Consider the following 15,571-nt stretch of genomic DNA (forward strand, 5'->3'; position numbering starts at 1 on the left):
CCGCTCCGCTCGCCTCTTGCCCGGAGAGGCGGCGCTGCCCGCTGGCAGCGCCGCGTCCCTCGGCTGGCGGCAGCCGCGGCCCTCGGGGCGGCGATGCCCAGACCCTGGGCGGGTTGGTCGTTCGCGGTGTTGGCAGCGCCGGCCCGGCGGCGCGCTCTGCTGCTGCCCCGCACCTTCCCCCGCCTCCCCCGCCACAGCGCCCTCGCCCGCTAACGGCGGCCCGCAGCCTCCCGCTGGGCCTCTGAGGGCGGGCGCGCCCTGCCCCAAAATGCTGCGCTACTGGGGCGAGATTCCCGCTTCCCCGAACCAGGCCAGTCGCAGCTCCTTCGACTTGCTTCAGCGTGAGTTTCGTACCGTGGAAGTCCAAGATCCTCCGTTGCATCAGCCGTCTGCCAACAAACCCCGGCCAACGACCATGCTGGACATCCCCTCGGAGCCCTGCAGCCTCACCATTCACACCATTCAGCTCATCCAGCACAACAGGCGGTTACGCAGCCTCATCGCCGTGGCTCAGGCCCAAAACCAGCAGCAAGCGGAAGGCATCAAAACCGAGGACAGCGAACCGCTGCCGTCTTGTCCGGCCTCTCCGCCTCTCCCCGATGACCTGCTTCCTCTGGATAGCAAAACCCCCAAAATGCCATTTCAGCTGAGGCACAGTGACCCAGAGAGTGATTTCTACAGGTGTGTTGGTATTTCTTTGGGTTTGTTCTTGGCTGCAGGAAAGCTGAGTGTTTTTTGCAGTATATGGAGTTACATGGATTCCCTTAAGCTGAAGGGACAGAGTTGTACATAGAGATTAAAACAGACTTAGAAAAAATGTAGATTTCTCCTGCCTGCAAAATACACAAGTTGCTTAAAACAAGTGCATCTTTATTTCCTGTCTATAAAGCGTGGATGTGTTGTGCTAATTTTTCTCTTATTAGTGTTGAACTTAATGTTTGTGAATAGTTTTGCCATCTTCAGAGGTATTTTATTTTGACAAGGTTAGGATATGAAGTCTTACAGTTAGATCACTTATTCATAACTAAATTAGGTTTGTTGTAACTGAAAATTTCTGAGGTGGATGTCTAAGTGTTGCCTGATTACTTGTAGCTTCTGAGAAGGTGCTTTGGTAACTAATACTTGTTAGTTTTTAATGGCCAARTGTCTGTGACGTAAAAGCTACCCCATTTCACCCTCTTTGTCACTGTTTGGTATTGTGGTCAGATGTGGCAACAACTGCTGGTGAAGGGAATTCCTATCTCAGACACCAGCTCCACCAGCTAATGGTTGGAGGAAAAAAAAGGAAGCTTGTGTTGCTCCTACTTCCACAGCCAATCTATTTAAATAGTATTACCATTATTTCTCTGTCTGCTCCTCTGACATGCGCTAAATTCACAGGGAAGTATTGCACTTCTTATCAAATTTCATGATGCTTCATATGTGGTGTGCATTTATTTTCAAGAATAAATCTTGATGTACATTTTTGTGGGGAAAATGTACGTCAAAAATGTAATTAAATCAGTTAAATGCCTCTGAGATCTTTAATGGGCTGAGGCAGTATAAAATGTAGTTTATTGAAAGATGCTGCTTCTGGTAACATAGTCTCTCTGAACAGTAGAGCATTGCTTTAGTCATATTTTTGGAACAACACCWTCATCCTTTTTGGAAGAAATAAAGTAACTTGTCTAAAGGAGTGAAGGGGAATCCAGTTCTGTTAGAGCAAAGACTGAGCCCTGTGGTTCCGGCCCCTTTTGGCACTATGATGTATAGAAYTGAGCCAATTGTCTGCTGCATGTGGTATTCTGCTCTGCCTTCCCTGTTGGCTTCAGCTTTAATTTTCTGTGGCTCTGGGCCATGTTTTGTGAACTGCCATGGCTATTTGTTGTCCCTTGCCAGTATCTGGGGTCAGAGTAAAGAAATGTTATTTAACAATCAACCACACGGGGGAGTTTAAGGACTAGATTGCAAAAGCTTGATAGACAATTTCAAAATTAAATGTTTTGTGGCTGACAGAGGGTGACTTTATAATGGGCTGCAGTATAGACTCGAATTTAATGTGTGCTTGCTAAACCAAACACATTTATGCTTTTCCAGAAGAAAACTTTCAAGTTGCTGTTGTATCTCTTTTCCTAACAGTTTTAAGACACTTACATGAATTAGAATAGCAGCTGCAGTTATAGAAACAAAAATAAATTTTAAAGGTTTACTGGTGCTTGTTCTTAATGTGTAAAATGATTTAAGGAAGACCATTCTTCCCCTTGATAAAAGATAGTACTGCTTAATTTAATGGTGCCTTCTTATGTGCTATTGCTAGATTTATGGTAATAGACTAAATGGATATTTTARTGCTTTATTTTTTTTCCTTTGGCAGTAACTTGAGTCTTATAAACTGTGTGTCAGTATATTTACACATAAAAAGAAAGGATATAAGAGCAGCCATTGTGAATCAGACCACAAGTGTCTTTCATATAGTACTCCATCATGTCCCCTTTTGTTCCCTTGTTTTTGATTTTGATCCTTTGAGCTCACATCCTTGTCTTCTATTTCACTGTTGTCCCCTGGATTCATTCTGTTACTCTCCTCATATTTTTTTTCCCTTTAGCTGCAACCTCTACTTCCTCATCCCTTTTAAAATAAGGAGGAAACAGAACCTAATTAACTGCTGTTTTTCAGTTTTTACTGTCTTTTCAACCCTGAACAAGTCTATACCATCAAGAGATTTAATCAGGACACTTTCCCCTCCTGCATTTTTCCAAGCTGTTTATAATTACTTTGGAAAAACTTTGGTCCTGGTGCAGATCCCTGTGCAAAGCCCTCAGCTCCATAGTGGAGAACTCTGYATACTTGCTTGTTGATGCTTCCTGATGCCTACTACTTCAGTAGGCTTTTGAAGCAGGACTTACACTCAAGAAAAGTCAAGATAGTTCTTGTAAATGGGTCTCATTTGCCCGTATGTCTTTTAATTCTGTTCTTACCATTTCTCTGAATTTCCTTCATGCAACAGAATATATTAGACTTCCCAGCCTGGGGTCCTCACATCTCTTCTGAAATCATAAGAAGAAAATGTTTTCACATTCTCTATCTTCTGGTCAAAGCAGTTTAAAGCAAGAGGAATCACACCACAGCTATTCAGCTGTTCCATCCTTGAATTCTTTTAGTGTTTCTGGGTGAATTATCCTCTGGTCCTGGTGATTTTTAACTGTTGATGTTAAGGTACACAATAAAGGATTATCATTTGGTTTTAGTTGGTGTAGAAACAGAAAGTAAACTTAAAGCATAACTGATGAAGAATGATTAAGGAAGTGTAGACTTACGATCACTGAACAGGAGACTGTTACTGGATGGTAGCTGTTCAGCTTCCTCCAACTAGCATGGAGCTGCCTTCCAAAGAAATCCTATCTATTCATTATGTACCTCCCCAAATACATGTCTATATGTCGTTGTTTTTTCAACGGATTTCTCTGTCACTCTCTTCATTTATTTTCCTGACCACATTAGAGGTATGTTTTGCACTGAAAGGTTATCTGTGAATGAAATTGGGAACTCTCAATGGAAAGACAAMTTATGGCTTGTGGTTAGGAAATGTTTGTACTTAAGTAGGAAAACAAATGAGCAAATGTTGGTGGCAGGGTGGGCTTAATATTGGGAAAGATTTGGAGCACTGAAAATTAAAGCATGCAGAACAAACTTATTTTGCTGGACAAAGCGTCTCCACTTAGCCCCATAGGCTRTCTGGTGTTCAGTGTCCCACTGAACATTTGGGTCCCACTGGGACCCMATTTATTTTCCAAACATTATCTGCTGAGCAGTTTCTGTTTATACCTGTGCAGCCTTCTGTAGACATATCTGAGATGTTTAAAAAGAGACTTACTCAAGATGAGAGGAAAGAGGCCCTTTTTCCAGAAGAAACTTTTCTTTTTTGATATAGTGTGCTTATGTTCTTTTATATACTCTGTGACTAGTTTAATCTTGTTTTTCCAATGTTCTCCATTATCTTATTGTACTGTGGAAAATGGCTGTGAAGTGACCTTGTTGCATCTCATTTGGTAGAAATTCAACTCAAAAATGTAATGTTTCGTAAAATTGACATTTTCATAGAAAAAACAATCCCTCCCTCCATCTGCTGCTAACTTATGCTCACCTATGAAACAGCATAGCACTTTACTTCAGTTGAGTGAATCTCAAATGTTGATCCTTGTACTGATTTGGCCCAAACACTTCCCCACAAAGACTGTTGCTCAGGAAATGAACCATGGGTTTTCATTTCCTTTAGGAAAGAAGAAAATAAAAGGCCTTACAAAAGAGGGRCTTGGGTGAATAGACTGTGGTGCCTTCAGTGGATGACTTGGTGTCATGTTAACTGACTGGTGTTCAGTGTCCCACTGAACATTTGGGTCCCACTGGGACCCAATTTATTTTCCAAACATTATCTGCTGAGCATAAAATGAGTCTTTTGTGATTTCTGAAACCTTACTAATCTTGAAAATAAGCCTGGTAAGTGTAAACTGTCATATTTACACTTAATAGGTGTGAACTGGCACCCTGTGTTCCAGTGYGAACTTCTTCTATATGTTGCAAGTTCATTAACAGGAGTGGGAGAAGACTAGCCTTTGGGTTTGATGAATTTGTGGCTTGGCAGGTGGATTTCCCTCTGGAACATCATCTAGTGTTGGTGACCCATAAAAATCTGGATCTCTTGGAAATGCAAAACTGATGAGTGACAAGTTGGSCAGTGTTTCAGAGCATTTGTGATAAATTTAATACTATACCTCCTGTACAGATGATTATCTCCAAGTCTCAGGCCCCATTGTCAGTCTGGTTAATCTCTGTAGCTGAATCTTAGAKATGCAAGCTCTCTTATTTACTTGAGACTACATGACATTGATGGTGTGTTGAAAAGSCTTAGTTTTGGATGGCAGCTGAATGGGAGCCTTTCGGGACAGCAGTAAGTGTTGCGGAAAGTGGCCTTCTGGCTAATGACAGTATTCATAAGGGTGCTTTTGCAGGTGCTGGGTGTTTGGGTGACATCTAAGACTAAGGCTCTCTATCCATGATGGTCAGGAAGAAAGAAGGATTTTCCTGGTCCTTCCTGGGAGGGCTTAACATTAGACAGCTGATCTCAACTTAAAATGTGTTGTCTATGTCTGTTTCTGTCTGTTCTCACTCTTATTAGGTGAAACCTGAAAGTTAAAGAAGATGAGGAAGAAAAAAATATTTTTTCGTCTGTTGATTTCTATTAACATTTATAGCAATATTTCAATTTTCCCTATCTAATCAGGATTTTAATCATCTTCTCCTATTATCTATCAAGGGAAGAAGAACTAAAAACAAAACAAAATTGATTGATCTCACCACAAAAGAAGTGGAAATTTGAATTTGAGTGCAGTACCTGACGTTTCTCTTCTTTCTGTCTTTAATTGATTAGATTTCAAGTTGATTATATCCTTTTCAGCATAGTGACTTGGCTGCGTTTTAATCTTGGCAATTAGTTTCCTTTCCACCAGGAGTTTAAAACAGGTATTATGTTCTCTACCGCTACTGAGCAGTGATATGCATTGCTAAATGGTTGCTGTATTCTGGATTAGAAGTAGGTGAGTATCCTGCTTGTTTTTGCTGAGTTCTGTGCCTTGTTTACGTTTGGCCATAGTGTTTTTTGATAATGGTATGATGTCAGTAACAACTGTTTATTTGTCTCTGTGATAATGATTATCAGTTTGGTGGTTTTGGTAACATAAGATGCTTTTGACCAGTGACTGCTAGACAGTGAGGTATGTCCTTTATTTGTGTTAAAAAAGAAAAGATTTCCTTTTTCCTCCCTCTTAAAGAAAAAAAAAACGCCCTTCTTTTATTTWTAYATATATATATATATGTATATATTTTTTTTTTCCTGGAGATTTAACCTCTTTGTTCCAATGTGGTATGAGCCACAGCTCTTTGTGAACTTCTGAAATCTGTCACTGGGAGGTGGAGGGGGGAGTTAGAGAGATGTAAAAACAGCATGGACGATGCTTTGGTTTATAAGGGAACTGATGATCTTTTCATCTTTTTGTCAGAGCACCTGCTGTCTGCTTTCCAAAGTAGTCACGTGACTGAGTAGGAATTGGGATGCGAGTCATTTTCTAGCAATTAATAACTGGGATGAATTGATGACCTGAGATCCACATGCTGTTCTTAATACCCCCTTAGTGGTACCATCATCTGCAGCTCTTAGTATGGTGTGATTTCTTTCCTCCCCCTGCACCTCCCTTTATTTGAATAGTGCTGACCTGGAGTTCTTGAAAATGAAACGCTCTAGGATTTTGGTCCTGRTATGCTCTAAGTTGAACCCTCCAATTTCACTCCTCTGAAATGTTATCTTTTTTTTTACTGCTATTTTTCGGTGGTTTTGTATGGGTCGTCTCTGAGGATCAGGGGTCTAAGGCTCTGTGGTCCAKTTTTTCAGTGAGACCAAAGGATGCCTGATGCAAGTCGTAGAAACAGGGTAATGGGAATTGTAGTGAGACTAATGCCTCCTTTTAGATAAATAATCGATGCTGATCCTGTACTGTTTAATCAGGTTTTGTTACTGGAAAGATTGGGTGGTGGCACATAAATAGTGTATGATGAGTATGGGAAGTGGTGAATTCTTAGGGAGGGTTGTATAAGGTGTTAGAAGAAATTGATCAGAAACAAATGAAGGGTGAAATTGTTAGCTTAATTCAGCCATTGATGCTGAATGAAGTATAAAAAAATAAATACCATACTTAGCAAGAAAGGAAACTTGATTTTTGACATCAGTTTCTGAAGACGGTGTTACTGACATGGCTAAATAAATTACATACATTTAGTCATGAGCTTAGAAATCTGATTGAAGTATGTTTGCCTTTCAAAGGCCTTGTCTTATCTTCTCTTTTTCCTGAGTGGAATTTTTATTTGTTAATTAATCTTGCTGTAAAATTCAGTTGCCTGACTGTGAGTGAATGATGTTTGAAATGCTCATGTTAGTTGTTCTCTGCCTCTTCTGTCATGCATTGCCACTTCTTACTGCTTAACAATACAGAAAAGAGGTCTCAAACCCAAGGCTAAGGAAAGCTGCTCTAAGGTAGGACCTCTCCAGGCCTCCTAGCAAGGGTTTGTGCTCACTGCTTACTTTGCACACTGGGATGATTCTTTCCGTATTACCCCAAGTGATTATTAGAAATGAGGGTAGGGAAATGGTCTTTTTGGCCACAGTGTAGCTTTATAAGGTGAATGTATAAGGATGTGCATTCCATTTGTTGATTTTTTAATGTGCATTTTTTGCATTATAATTCATATCTTGTCTATCCCAGAAGCTTCTGTTCCTGACTATTAGGCCTGTGACATCAGAGATAATAAGGAAGAGAAATGTAATTAACTGAGAGAGGAAATGTTTTGCATTTATGCTATTTAAAATGCTTTTTTTATTGTTGTTTTTGTCAAGGTCCCATTTACTTCACATCTCCAGGAGAAAAGCTCTTGGATGGAAGGGAGTTGCTTAAAGATTGAGAAGATTTGCATCCTACATACATGAATCACCCAAGGCTTTTTGCAGCATTAGAAGGGAAAATGAAATGTGGCAGTGCTGATTTTGAGGGAGGGGAAGAAGGGAATGCAGACAGAAGTCTTCTAGATATTGTTTCTGGGTAATGGAGAAGCTGTGGAGAACCCCAGACAATTTGCTTTTGCTTTGTAACTCACCTTAATAATGAGCATATCTTTTGAACTGGTATCTTTCTTTCAGTTTTTGGAAGGAAGCTATTTTTGTCCTCTCTGTTTTTTAGAGGAAAAGGGGAGCCTGTGACTGAACTGAGTTGGTCCTCCTGCCGGCAGCTTCTCTACCAGTCCATGGCCACCATCCTCGCTCACACAGGCTTTGAGTGTGCCAACGAGAGTGTCCTGGAGACCTTGACAGACATTGCCCACGAGTACTGTTTGAAGTTCACCAAACTGCTGCGCTTCGCAGTGGATCGAGAAGCTCGACTTGGGCACACACCTTTCCCTGATGTCATGGAACAGGTCTTCCATGAAGTGGGCATTGGCAGTGTGCTCTCACTGCAGAAGTTCTGGCAACACCGCATTAAGGATTATCACAGCTACATGCTTCAGGTGAAGAGAACAATAGGGAACTATAAGTGCTAAGAAAAGTAATTCCAGTACAATTGTTTATTTTTCTATCAGGTCTTGTGTCTTACTGTGGCAAAATACAGTTAGAAAACTGGTGAAAGAGACATCGAGGAAAGGGGAAAACATTTTTTTTTTTTTTTCAAAATTGACTAGAAGGGAGAGCCCCTTACTCATGTCCCTGTTTTGGCTAAGAGTGCYGTACTAATGGCCAGCTTGTGCTTAAGAAGAGAGCTCCAACTCATGAATGCCCCAAACAAGAATACCAAGTAGAAGTAAAATCAGTACTGACTGATTAACTGAATTTCTGCTTTGATGTGGCATTTGGCTGCTTAACACTTCAGAAAGCTAATAAGCAGGCAAACAAAAATTACTTTCTGTGCAGTGGCTTGGTTGACTTGAGCGAAAGAGTGTTAAGCTGTACAAGAACTTTGGTCTAGTAGAGAGTATAGGGTAGTGTTTTACTGCTCTGAGCTGTTAAACAGTTGCTGCTCTCCACTCTAGTGGGGACTGCCTTTCTGTGGGTAAAAGAGAGAACTGTTAAATCTCCTTGGAATGAGAAATGCCATTTAAACATTGGTTGTAGGAATAAAGAAATAGTTTATTTTAGGCCAGGTAATCTGTGAAATTAAACATGTACATTTTATTTAAATGATAAAAGMCTTTTTGCCCTTTGTGGACTCTCAGAAATACGGGAATGTGAGGTGAGAACTCTGTCCCTACTCTTCAAAAAACAAGACTTGAATCAAGTAGCTAGTCCATGACCAAACACAAAATCTGCCATCTASTCTTTTTAGGGGTTATACCTTTCTTTTCCTCATGGTATCTGAGTGCCTGTGATAAGTTAACTTCCCTCTTTCTCTTACTGCGCTTGGCATGTTGTGGCTTACAGAGATAGTATAAATCGGAGACACCTGCAAATGTATGCAGTATGTAAATCATGATGGATTCTGAGGTTTATACATAAAAATGGCATAATCAAGGTCTGTCCTCACTAAAAACATTTTTGTTCAAAGGGCTGATTGCATTAGTTAAAAGATACTCTTACATTAGTCTTTTCTTTTTAATTTAAAATATTATGAAATGCTGAGTGTAGTTAGCTGTTCTGTCCTGATACCTAGATGTTCTCTGCTGCTAGAATTTGGGTTTTCTGCATTGCTCTGCTGATACAATTCAATCTCATCCTGCAGCTGGTCATAGTCTAAGTCATTCTGTTCTGCAGGGCTGGGGTCCATGGTAGCCTCTGTATTTGGGAGTTTGTCTAGAAAGAGGAAATAGTCTTTGCTATTCTTTTTCATTCTTTCTTCTGCTGTTAAAAGCCTCAGGCTTTTCCTGACTATGGTTCACTGAATGTTGGGATTCAGTGGTATGAACAAACATCTGTTAGAAGCAAGGCTAAATCTGAAATTTTTACTTTTTTAATTGCTTACAGTTGCTAAGTTTATAGAAGTAAAGAGCTGTTTACAAATTGCATTCTTATATTTGTTTCACTTGTCTGAGGCACTTTGCTTTTGTTTCTTACTTTGGTTAAATTTCTGGATTTCATCATCCATGAAATAGAGATGCTCATATTTATCAAGCAGATAATGTTAATGTTAATGAATTAACCCTCTTTTTAATGTCCCTTGATACAAGATAGGTGGTGTTCTTTAAGGAGGGGAAAATCTTTACTGTGTAGCTGATACCTATTTACTTTGCTCAGGTGARGTGTTAGTAGGAAGAGAGCACACTGCAATGTAGCTGCCATCAAAGTCTCTGAAGTCGCTCTGAAGTCTTCAGCCTCTTTTTCTCCTCCCAATGATCTTYTACAGGTTAGCAAGCAGCTCTCAGAAGAGTATGAGAAGATTGTCAATCCTGAAAAAGCAGCAGAGGACACAAAGCCTGTGAAGATTAAGGAGGAACCTGTTAGTGATATCACTTTCCCCATAAGTGAGGAGCTAGAAGGAGATCTGGCTTCTGGTGACCAGTCTTTGCCAGTGGGAGTCCTTGGTGCTCAAAGTGAGCGCTTCTCTGCCAACTTGGAAGTAGAAGCTTCCCCACAGGCTTCAGGTAGGTGTTGCCTGCCACTGCTGGAATAAGTCCCTCACCTGTTTATATTGTCTTGTTTCAGTTTTTAGTAGCAGATTTAGACGTGAGGAAGAGGTGGGAGAAGAATGTTTTACTTTTTAGTAAAAATATTAGGAGGCGGTAGGGAAACACCCTTGCTGAAATTCTAAATACAAAACAAAGAATCAAAGGTATCAGTTATTGGAGTTTGTTAAATATTTAACCTAGAAGGGGACTGTGAAAAACAGTRTTTATATTTAGAGGAAGGTTAAAGTTCTTGGGTTTGGTATTGATGTGAGGTAGACTTTTTCTACAGTCTTTATTATTGTTTTGAAAACTGCAGTATTTTTTGCAGATGTAAGTACTGGGGCCTTTTGCCCAGTCCGTTGTAACAAAGACAAAACTTTTTTTTTTTTTCAGTTTAAAATAAAAGAAACTAGGTTTTTGTCCTTATTTGTAATAAGGAAGAGAACTGGATCTTTTTTTTCAGGTATCCTGGGATTCTTGYCCAGAGATTCATACTTCTGAAAAGTTGAAGGCCATATTCCTTGTGAAAGGAATAAATTCAAGACTCTATATGGTATAAACACAGAATGAGTAAGGGAAATAGTATTGATACTTGTTTTTGTCCTCCATTTTTCGAAGTCATCCTACTAGCAGCAGCTATCATTTCATGAAGGCTTATCAGTGACTTATGTGGAYTGGACATGTGGAACTCTCCCCTATTTTGGAGTCTCTCCCTCAGAGTCTGCTATAGGTAGCTATAGCCATGAAAAGTGAGATGATGAATGAAGTATTTGGATTATGGAGATTGCACTCTGTTCCTCAAAGTCATCCTTCTATGTTGGATGTACGGGAACATACTAGTAGCTAGTGTGGGAGAATGTGCTATTGCTGTGCATGTTCTATATCTATATACAAGTTTTATTATCCACACTATATCGTAATGCTAAGTTTTATGGAAGAAGGTATTCTGTTCCCAAAGACAGTCTGTTCTGAATTTTTGTATAGAACCTGCTGAAGTCCACCAGTCACTGCAGTAATAAGTGTTTCATTTAAAAATCCAGTTAACAACCATGGATTCTGTTCTCCTATTAACCCTAATCTAAGTATCATGTAAATTGAGGGGAGAGTAGACGTCTGAGTCTATCAGTTGTTTTAAAAATAGTGTGTTCTGCTGAGTTTTAAAAAACASAGATCCATCTGACATTTTTTCTGGAAGCTCATATTGTTTTCTGCAGTACCTCTGAAATAGGAAGCACTCACATTTTTGTGGGAGAGGGAATAACAGACTCCTCTGGCCCATCTGGGATTGTGAGTGATTCATCTGAAAAACTTGGTATTAGCATCTACCACTTGAGACCCAGAGGTTAGCATGCTAGCGTATATTAAATGCCTCTTGCCTCTCTGATATCAGATTGATGTTTTCTAATTAAGAATACAAGTGCTCTGTTCCTCCCTGAAAATCCCTCTTTGCTTTCCAAGGGCCTTTGGAAATCTCATCACTGTAAGAAGTCTAGAACTGGGCAGGCAGGAAAGAATGCAATATCATATGGAGTGAGAAAAAGCTGCTGCAGTTGGGATGCCACCATCTTAAAAATACAAGTGTGAGGTCCACGAGGAGGGCAGGAATGCTTCACTGTCTGAGGGAAAAACTGACATTACAACTTTCCATATTTTGCTTGTGTTTCTATTTATACCTGATTGTGGGCTTAGTTTCATTGCAGATATTGAAATGGAGGCAAAATTGGGGATCCTGTTCCTCCACCCAGCAGGACAACATGAAGATTAGCTCATTTGTAAAGCACTTTGAAGTTAAAGTGCTTTGAAGACGAAATGTCCTATGTCACTGCTTAAGTAGTATTAGTCATTAATGACACTCTCAATGACAGGTGATAGAGCTGAAAGAAATAAGCCTGAGCAATGAAGAGCAATTGATGAAAGAAAGAAACAGTAAATTTAGTGAGCACCTTTTGCTTATTGTGTAGACTAGGGCTGTAACTTGGTGGAACTGATAACTTGTTAATGATGTCTCCTTTGTCCTTGAGAGGAATACGTTCACTCSTAATTAGCTTAAAGGGGTCTTGTCATTAAGGTTGCTGGACATCAGTAAGCGCTTTCATTCTTGCTTGTGGCCTGACTCCTCAGCTAACGTGGGCTGTGTTGTCTGCACAAAGATCTCCTAAGCCCTGGTTTGGGCTAAGTTGTTCTAGAAAAGATTCCTGACTCCTTCATAAGAGAAAGTTTGCAGTACAAGCACATGATGGAAGACTTATTTTCTATAAAATTGCTAGTAATAGGGAACTGCAATAGGTTTGGCTTAGTACAAGAGGCTTAGTTGTGCTTTCAAACTGTAGCCAAGCCCCCTGAGACAAGGTTCGGAAAATTCAGTAAAGCTGGTTTCCTGAATTGTGTTTTATTTTCCATGTGAAATTAATGGTACACTAGAGAGATCAGATTTAAAMGTGAGAGGAGATTTCAAGCTTTATTAATTTCTGGGCTGTTTATACCTCTTTCAGCAAGATGCCCAATTAGTATCAGTTGTAATAGCATTTTTATCTCTCTTAAAAACTATAAATAAGCAGATACAATGCAATCTATAATTACTTCTTTTAGGGATAAAACATTTTCTGTTTTCAAGAAGCATAATTTTATATTCTTGTACAGAAAATCCTCAATCTGCTCATGTTGCACAGTAGTCTAAAACTAGAAAAAAATAGTATCACAAACAGTGACACTGGTGTGGACTGGCAAATCTTGCATTGTGGAGTTAATTAAAATGGGAAGATTCCTTTCATTTGCTTTTCTAGCTATCTGTATAACAACTTATAGTTACTGCTGATATGAATTAGGTTTGAACAGGTGACAGGGGAATTAAGTTGGTGGTCTATATTTTGAACCATTYTTATTTCTGAGGAGTATTTAGGTTTGGTATTTGTTGTTTGTAGTCAAATTGGGAATTTATTGGATAGCCTGCATCAGGTTTGTTAGTCCTGGCTAGAATCAGGGGAAAAGAGAGTGTACAAATGATACAGTGAACAAAGATTTGGTAGATCATTAATTCAACCTTCACAGACTTCCTAAAAGTGTTTGTGGTCCRAGATTTCAAGGTATTATCACTTTTTAATGTTACAGTACTATTAGAAAGCCTTAAGTCCATTCAGAGTCCTACAATGCAAGATGCCCTAGAAACATGAAAGATTGTAGTTTTATCTTGACTAAATGATCTTACAGTGTTTTTGATAGGGTTAAATGCATAAAATGAGTTCAATGAGAGAGCAGGGAAGAGCAGATGGGAGGATGATAGCAATCAAAAGAAGATCATGCAATTAATCTAGATGAAAAGTTGATAGTTTTGAATGTGTTTTAATGTAATTGTTATAATCAGTCATTTTTAAAAATCCACATGATTCCATGGACTCTTCACCTCTTTGCAGTTGAGACACTCCTCCTCAGAGAATGATGTGGGCTCTTTAGGTTGTTTCTCATGGAGAAAACCACATGGTAGACTGCTGTGAAAGGATAGTGCCATATTTTTTGAGAGAATCAATTGCTGAGCTACTAAAAAGAAAAAAAAAAAAGCCCACCAACAGACTTATTTATTGTTTCACACTGGTTTGTGGGGGTGTGTCCCCTCACCGGACTGACTGTTCACCGATTCAAAGGTTACTTCACCTGCAGCTTTGCTTTTGTTCTTTCTTTACCAGTGCTATTGTCTCTTGCATCCGCTTGCCATTTGTAATTTATCCTTTTACTGTATGACTACTGTGTGCTTTTTTTTTTCCCTCCAGGAGCTGAGGTGAATGCTTCCCCTCTTTGGACCTTGGCTCAGGTGAAAATGGAGCCACAGGAAAATGAGGAAGGCAATGTTCCTGGGCATGGCGTCCTAGGCAGCGATGTCTTCGAGGAGCCCATGTCAGGCATGAGTGAAGCTGGGATGCCACAGAGCCCCAATGGCTCTGAGAGCAGCTACGGTTCTCATTCTGCTGACAGTCTGATGGGATCCTCACCTGTCTTCAACCAGCGTTGCAAGAAAAAGATGAAGAAGATGTGAAAAAGAAAAGGAGGTCTTTTTATTTAGTCCTGATGCTGTGTAATGCAGACTTGAAATGAGCCAAGAGAGTACTGTGATGGCTATGATATATAAACAGGGCTGGCCCTGCTGTCTGAGGGACCTTACATGATATTATTATGAAGTTTGATGTGTAGTGACCCTGACCTCCACTCTTTGCCAGCTTCTGTACTCCATCCTGACTCATGAGATTGAAGATCACTCTATACATTTGCTAGTGTCATGGCTTGGATGGATGAGGAAGTTACCAGTGAAAAGTAGTTGTGAAGAGATTTGCTAAGTCATATAATCAATGAATAATATAGGTTGGAAGGGACCTCCTGTGGTCTGTAGTCCAACCTCCTGCTTGAAKCAGGACTGATTAGAAGAGGTTGCTCAGGGCCTTGTTCAGTTGAGTTTTGAATATCTCCAAGATTGGAGACTGCAGACCTCTTTGGCAATATTTTCCAATATTTGATCACCCTCATAATAACGAAAAAAACCAATTCTGACATCTGATCAGAATTTCCCATGTTCCAGTTTGTGTCTATTGCCTCTTGTTCTGTCACTGCCCACCTCTAAGGAAAGTCTGACTCCATCTTCTCTAAACTGCCCATTAGGTAGTTGTAAACAGCAAGAAGATCTCCCTTTAGCCTTTTCTTCTTAAGGYGGATGGAAACCCTGCTCCTTCAGGCTCTCCTTGTACATCCTGTGCTCCAGCCTTGTAACCATCTTYGTGGCCTTCCATTGGACTTCAGTAGGTCAGTGCCCTTCTTGTAAGGTGGAGCATAAAAGTGGACACAGTCCTCCAGACAGATACCACACGGTGTCACAAGTGCTGAATAGAGAGGAATAATAATTTCCCTCAACCTACTGCTTACACTCTTGCTAGCGTAGCTTTCTATGCATTTGGCTTTTGTTGTAACAGGCGCATGCTGCTGACTCGTGTCTGACTTGTTCACCAGAAACCTAGGTCCTTTCCTGCAAAGCTGCTTTCTAGCAGTCAGTGTCCTGCATTTAGCATTGTATGTTTTTTTTTTTGTTTGTTTTGTTTTTTTTTTTCCATCCCGGATACTGGAATTTGGAGATTACATTTGCCTTTGCTGAACTTCATGTAAACTTGTAGACAGTATACACCATCCCATTGTCCAAGTCATTAGTAAAGACCTGAGAATTAAAGTATTGATCCCTGGGGAATGCTACTAATTCCTGCCCATCAATTGGACTTTGAATGTATCTTGCTTTCGTATACTTGGAAATGTTTTCTAGGAGGATTTGCTCCATAATCTTCCCAGGGACTGAGGTTAACCTGACCAGCACGTAGCTCCTYGTGTAATTTTTCTTTCCCTTCTTGAAGATGGATGTGACGTT

General features: G+C 40.1%; 1 protein-coding gene across 1 annotated transcript; it reads left to right on the top strand.

The window, feature by feature from the left end:
* The first annotated feature begins 41 nt into the window (after positions 1-41).
* Positions 42-14,216, top strand: SUPT7L (SPT7 like, STAGA complex subunit gamma). The gene is made up of 4 exons (XM_085309914.1): positions 42-681; positions 7,764-8,088; positions 9,915-10,152; positions 13,941-14,216. The coding sequence occupies exons 1-4, from the start codon at positions 269-271 to the stop codon at positions 14,201-14,203; spliced, it is 1,239 nt and encodes a 412-aa protein (XP_085166040.1). The 5' UTR covers positions 42-268; the 3' UTR covers positions 14,204-14,216.
* Positions 14,217-15,571: the final 1,355 nt, after the last annotated feature.

Source organism: Rhea americana, unplaced genomic scaffold (assembly GCF_003343005.1).
Source record: "Rhea americana isolate MKP2758 unplaced genomic scaffold, rheAme1 scaffold_307, whole genome shotgun sequence".
NCBI lineage: Eukaryota > Metazoa > Chordata > Aves > Rheiformes > Rheidae > Rhea > Rhea americana.

What these genes read in the sequence shown, in the direction of transcription:
- SUPT7L (XM_085309914.1), top strand. Translation starts at nt 269, where the DNA reads ATGCTGCGCTACTGGGGCGAGATTCCCGCTTCCCCGAACCAGGCCAGT. An exon ending in CCAGAGAGTGATTTCTACAG is followed by an intron (nt 682 to 7,763) that starts GTGTGTTGGTAT and finishes TCTGTTTTTTAG; the next exon opens with AGGAAAAGGGGAGCCTGTGA. An exon ending in AGCTTCCCCACAGGCTTCAG is followed by an intron (nt 10,153 to 13,940) that starts GTAGGTGTTGCC and finishes TTTTCCCTCCAG; the next exon opens with GAGCTGAGGTGAATGCTTCC.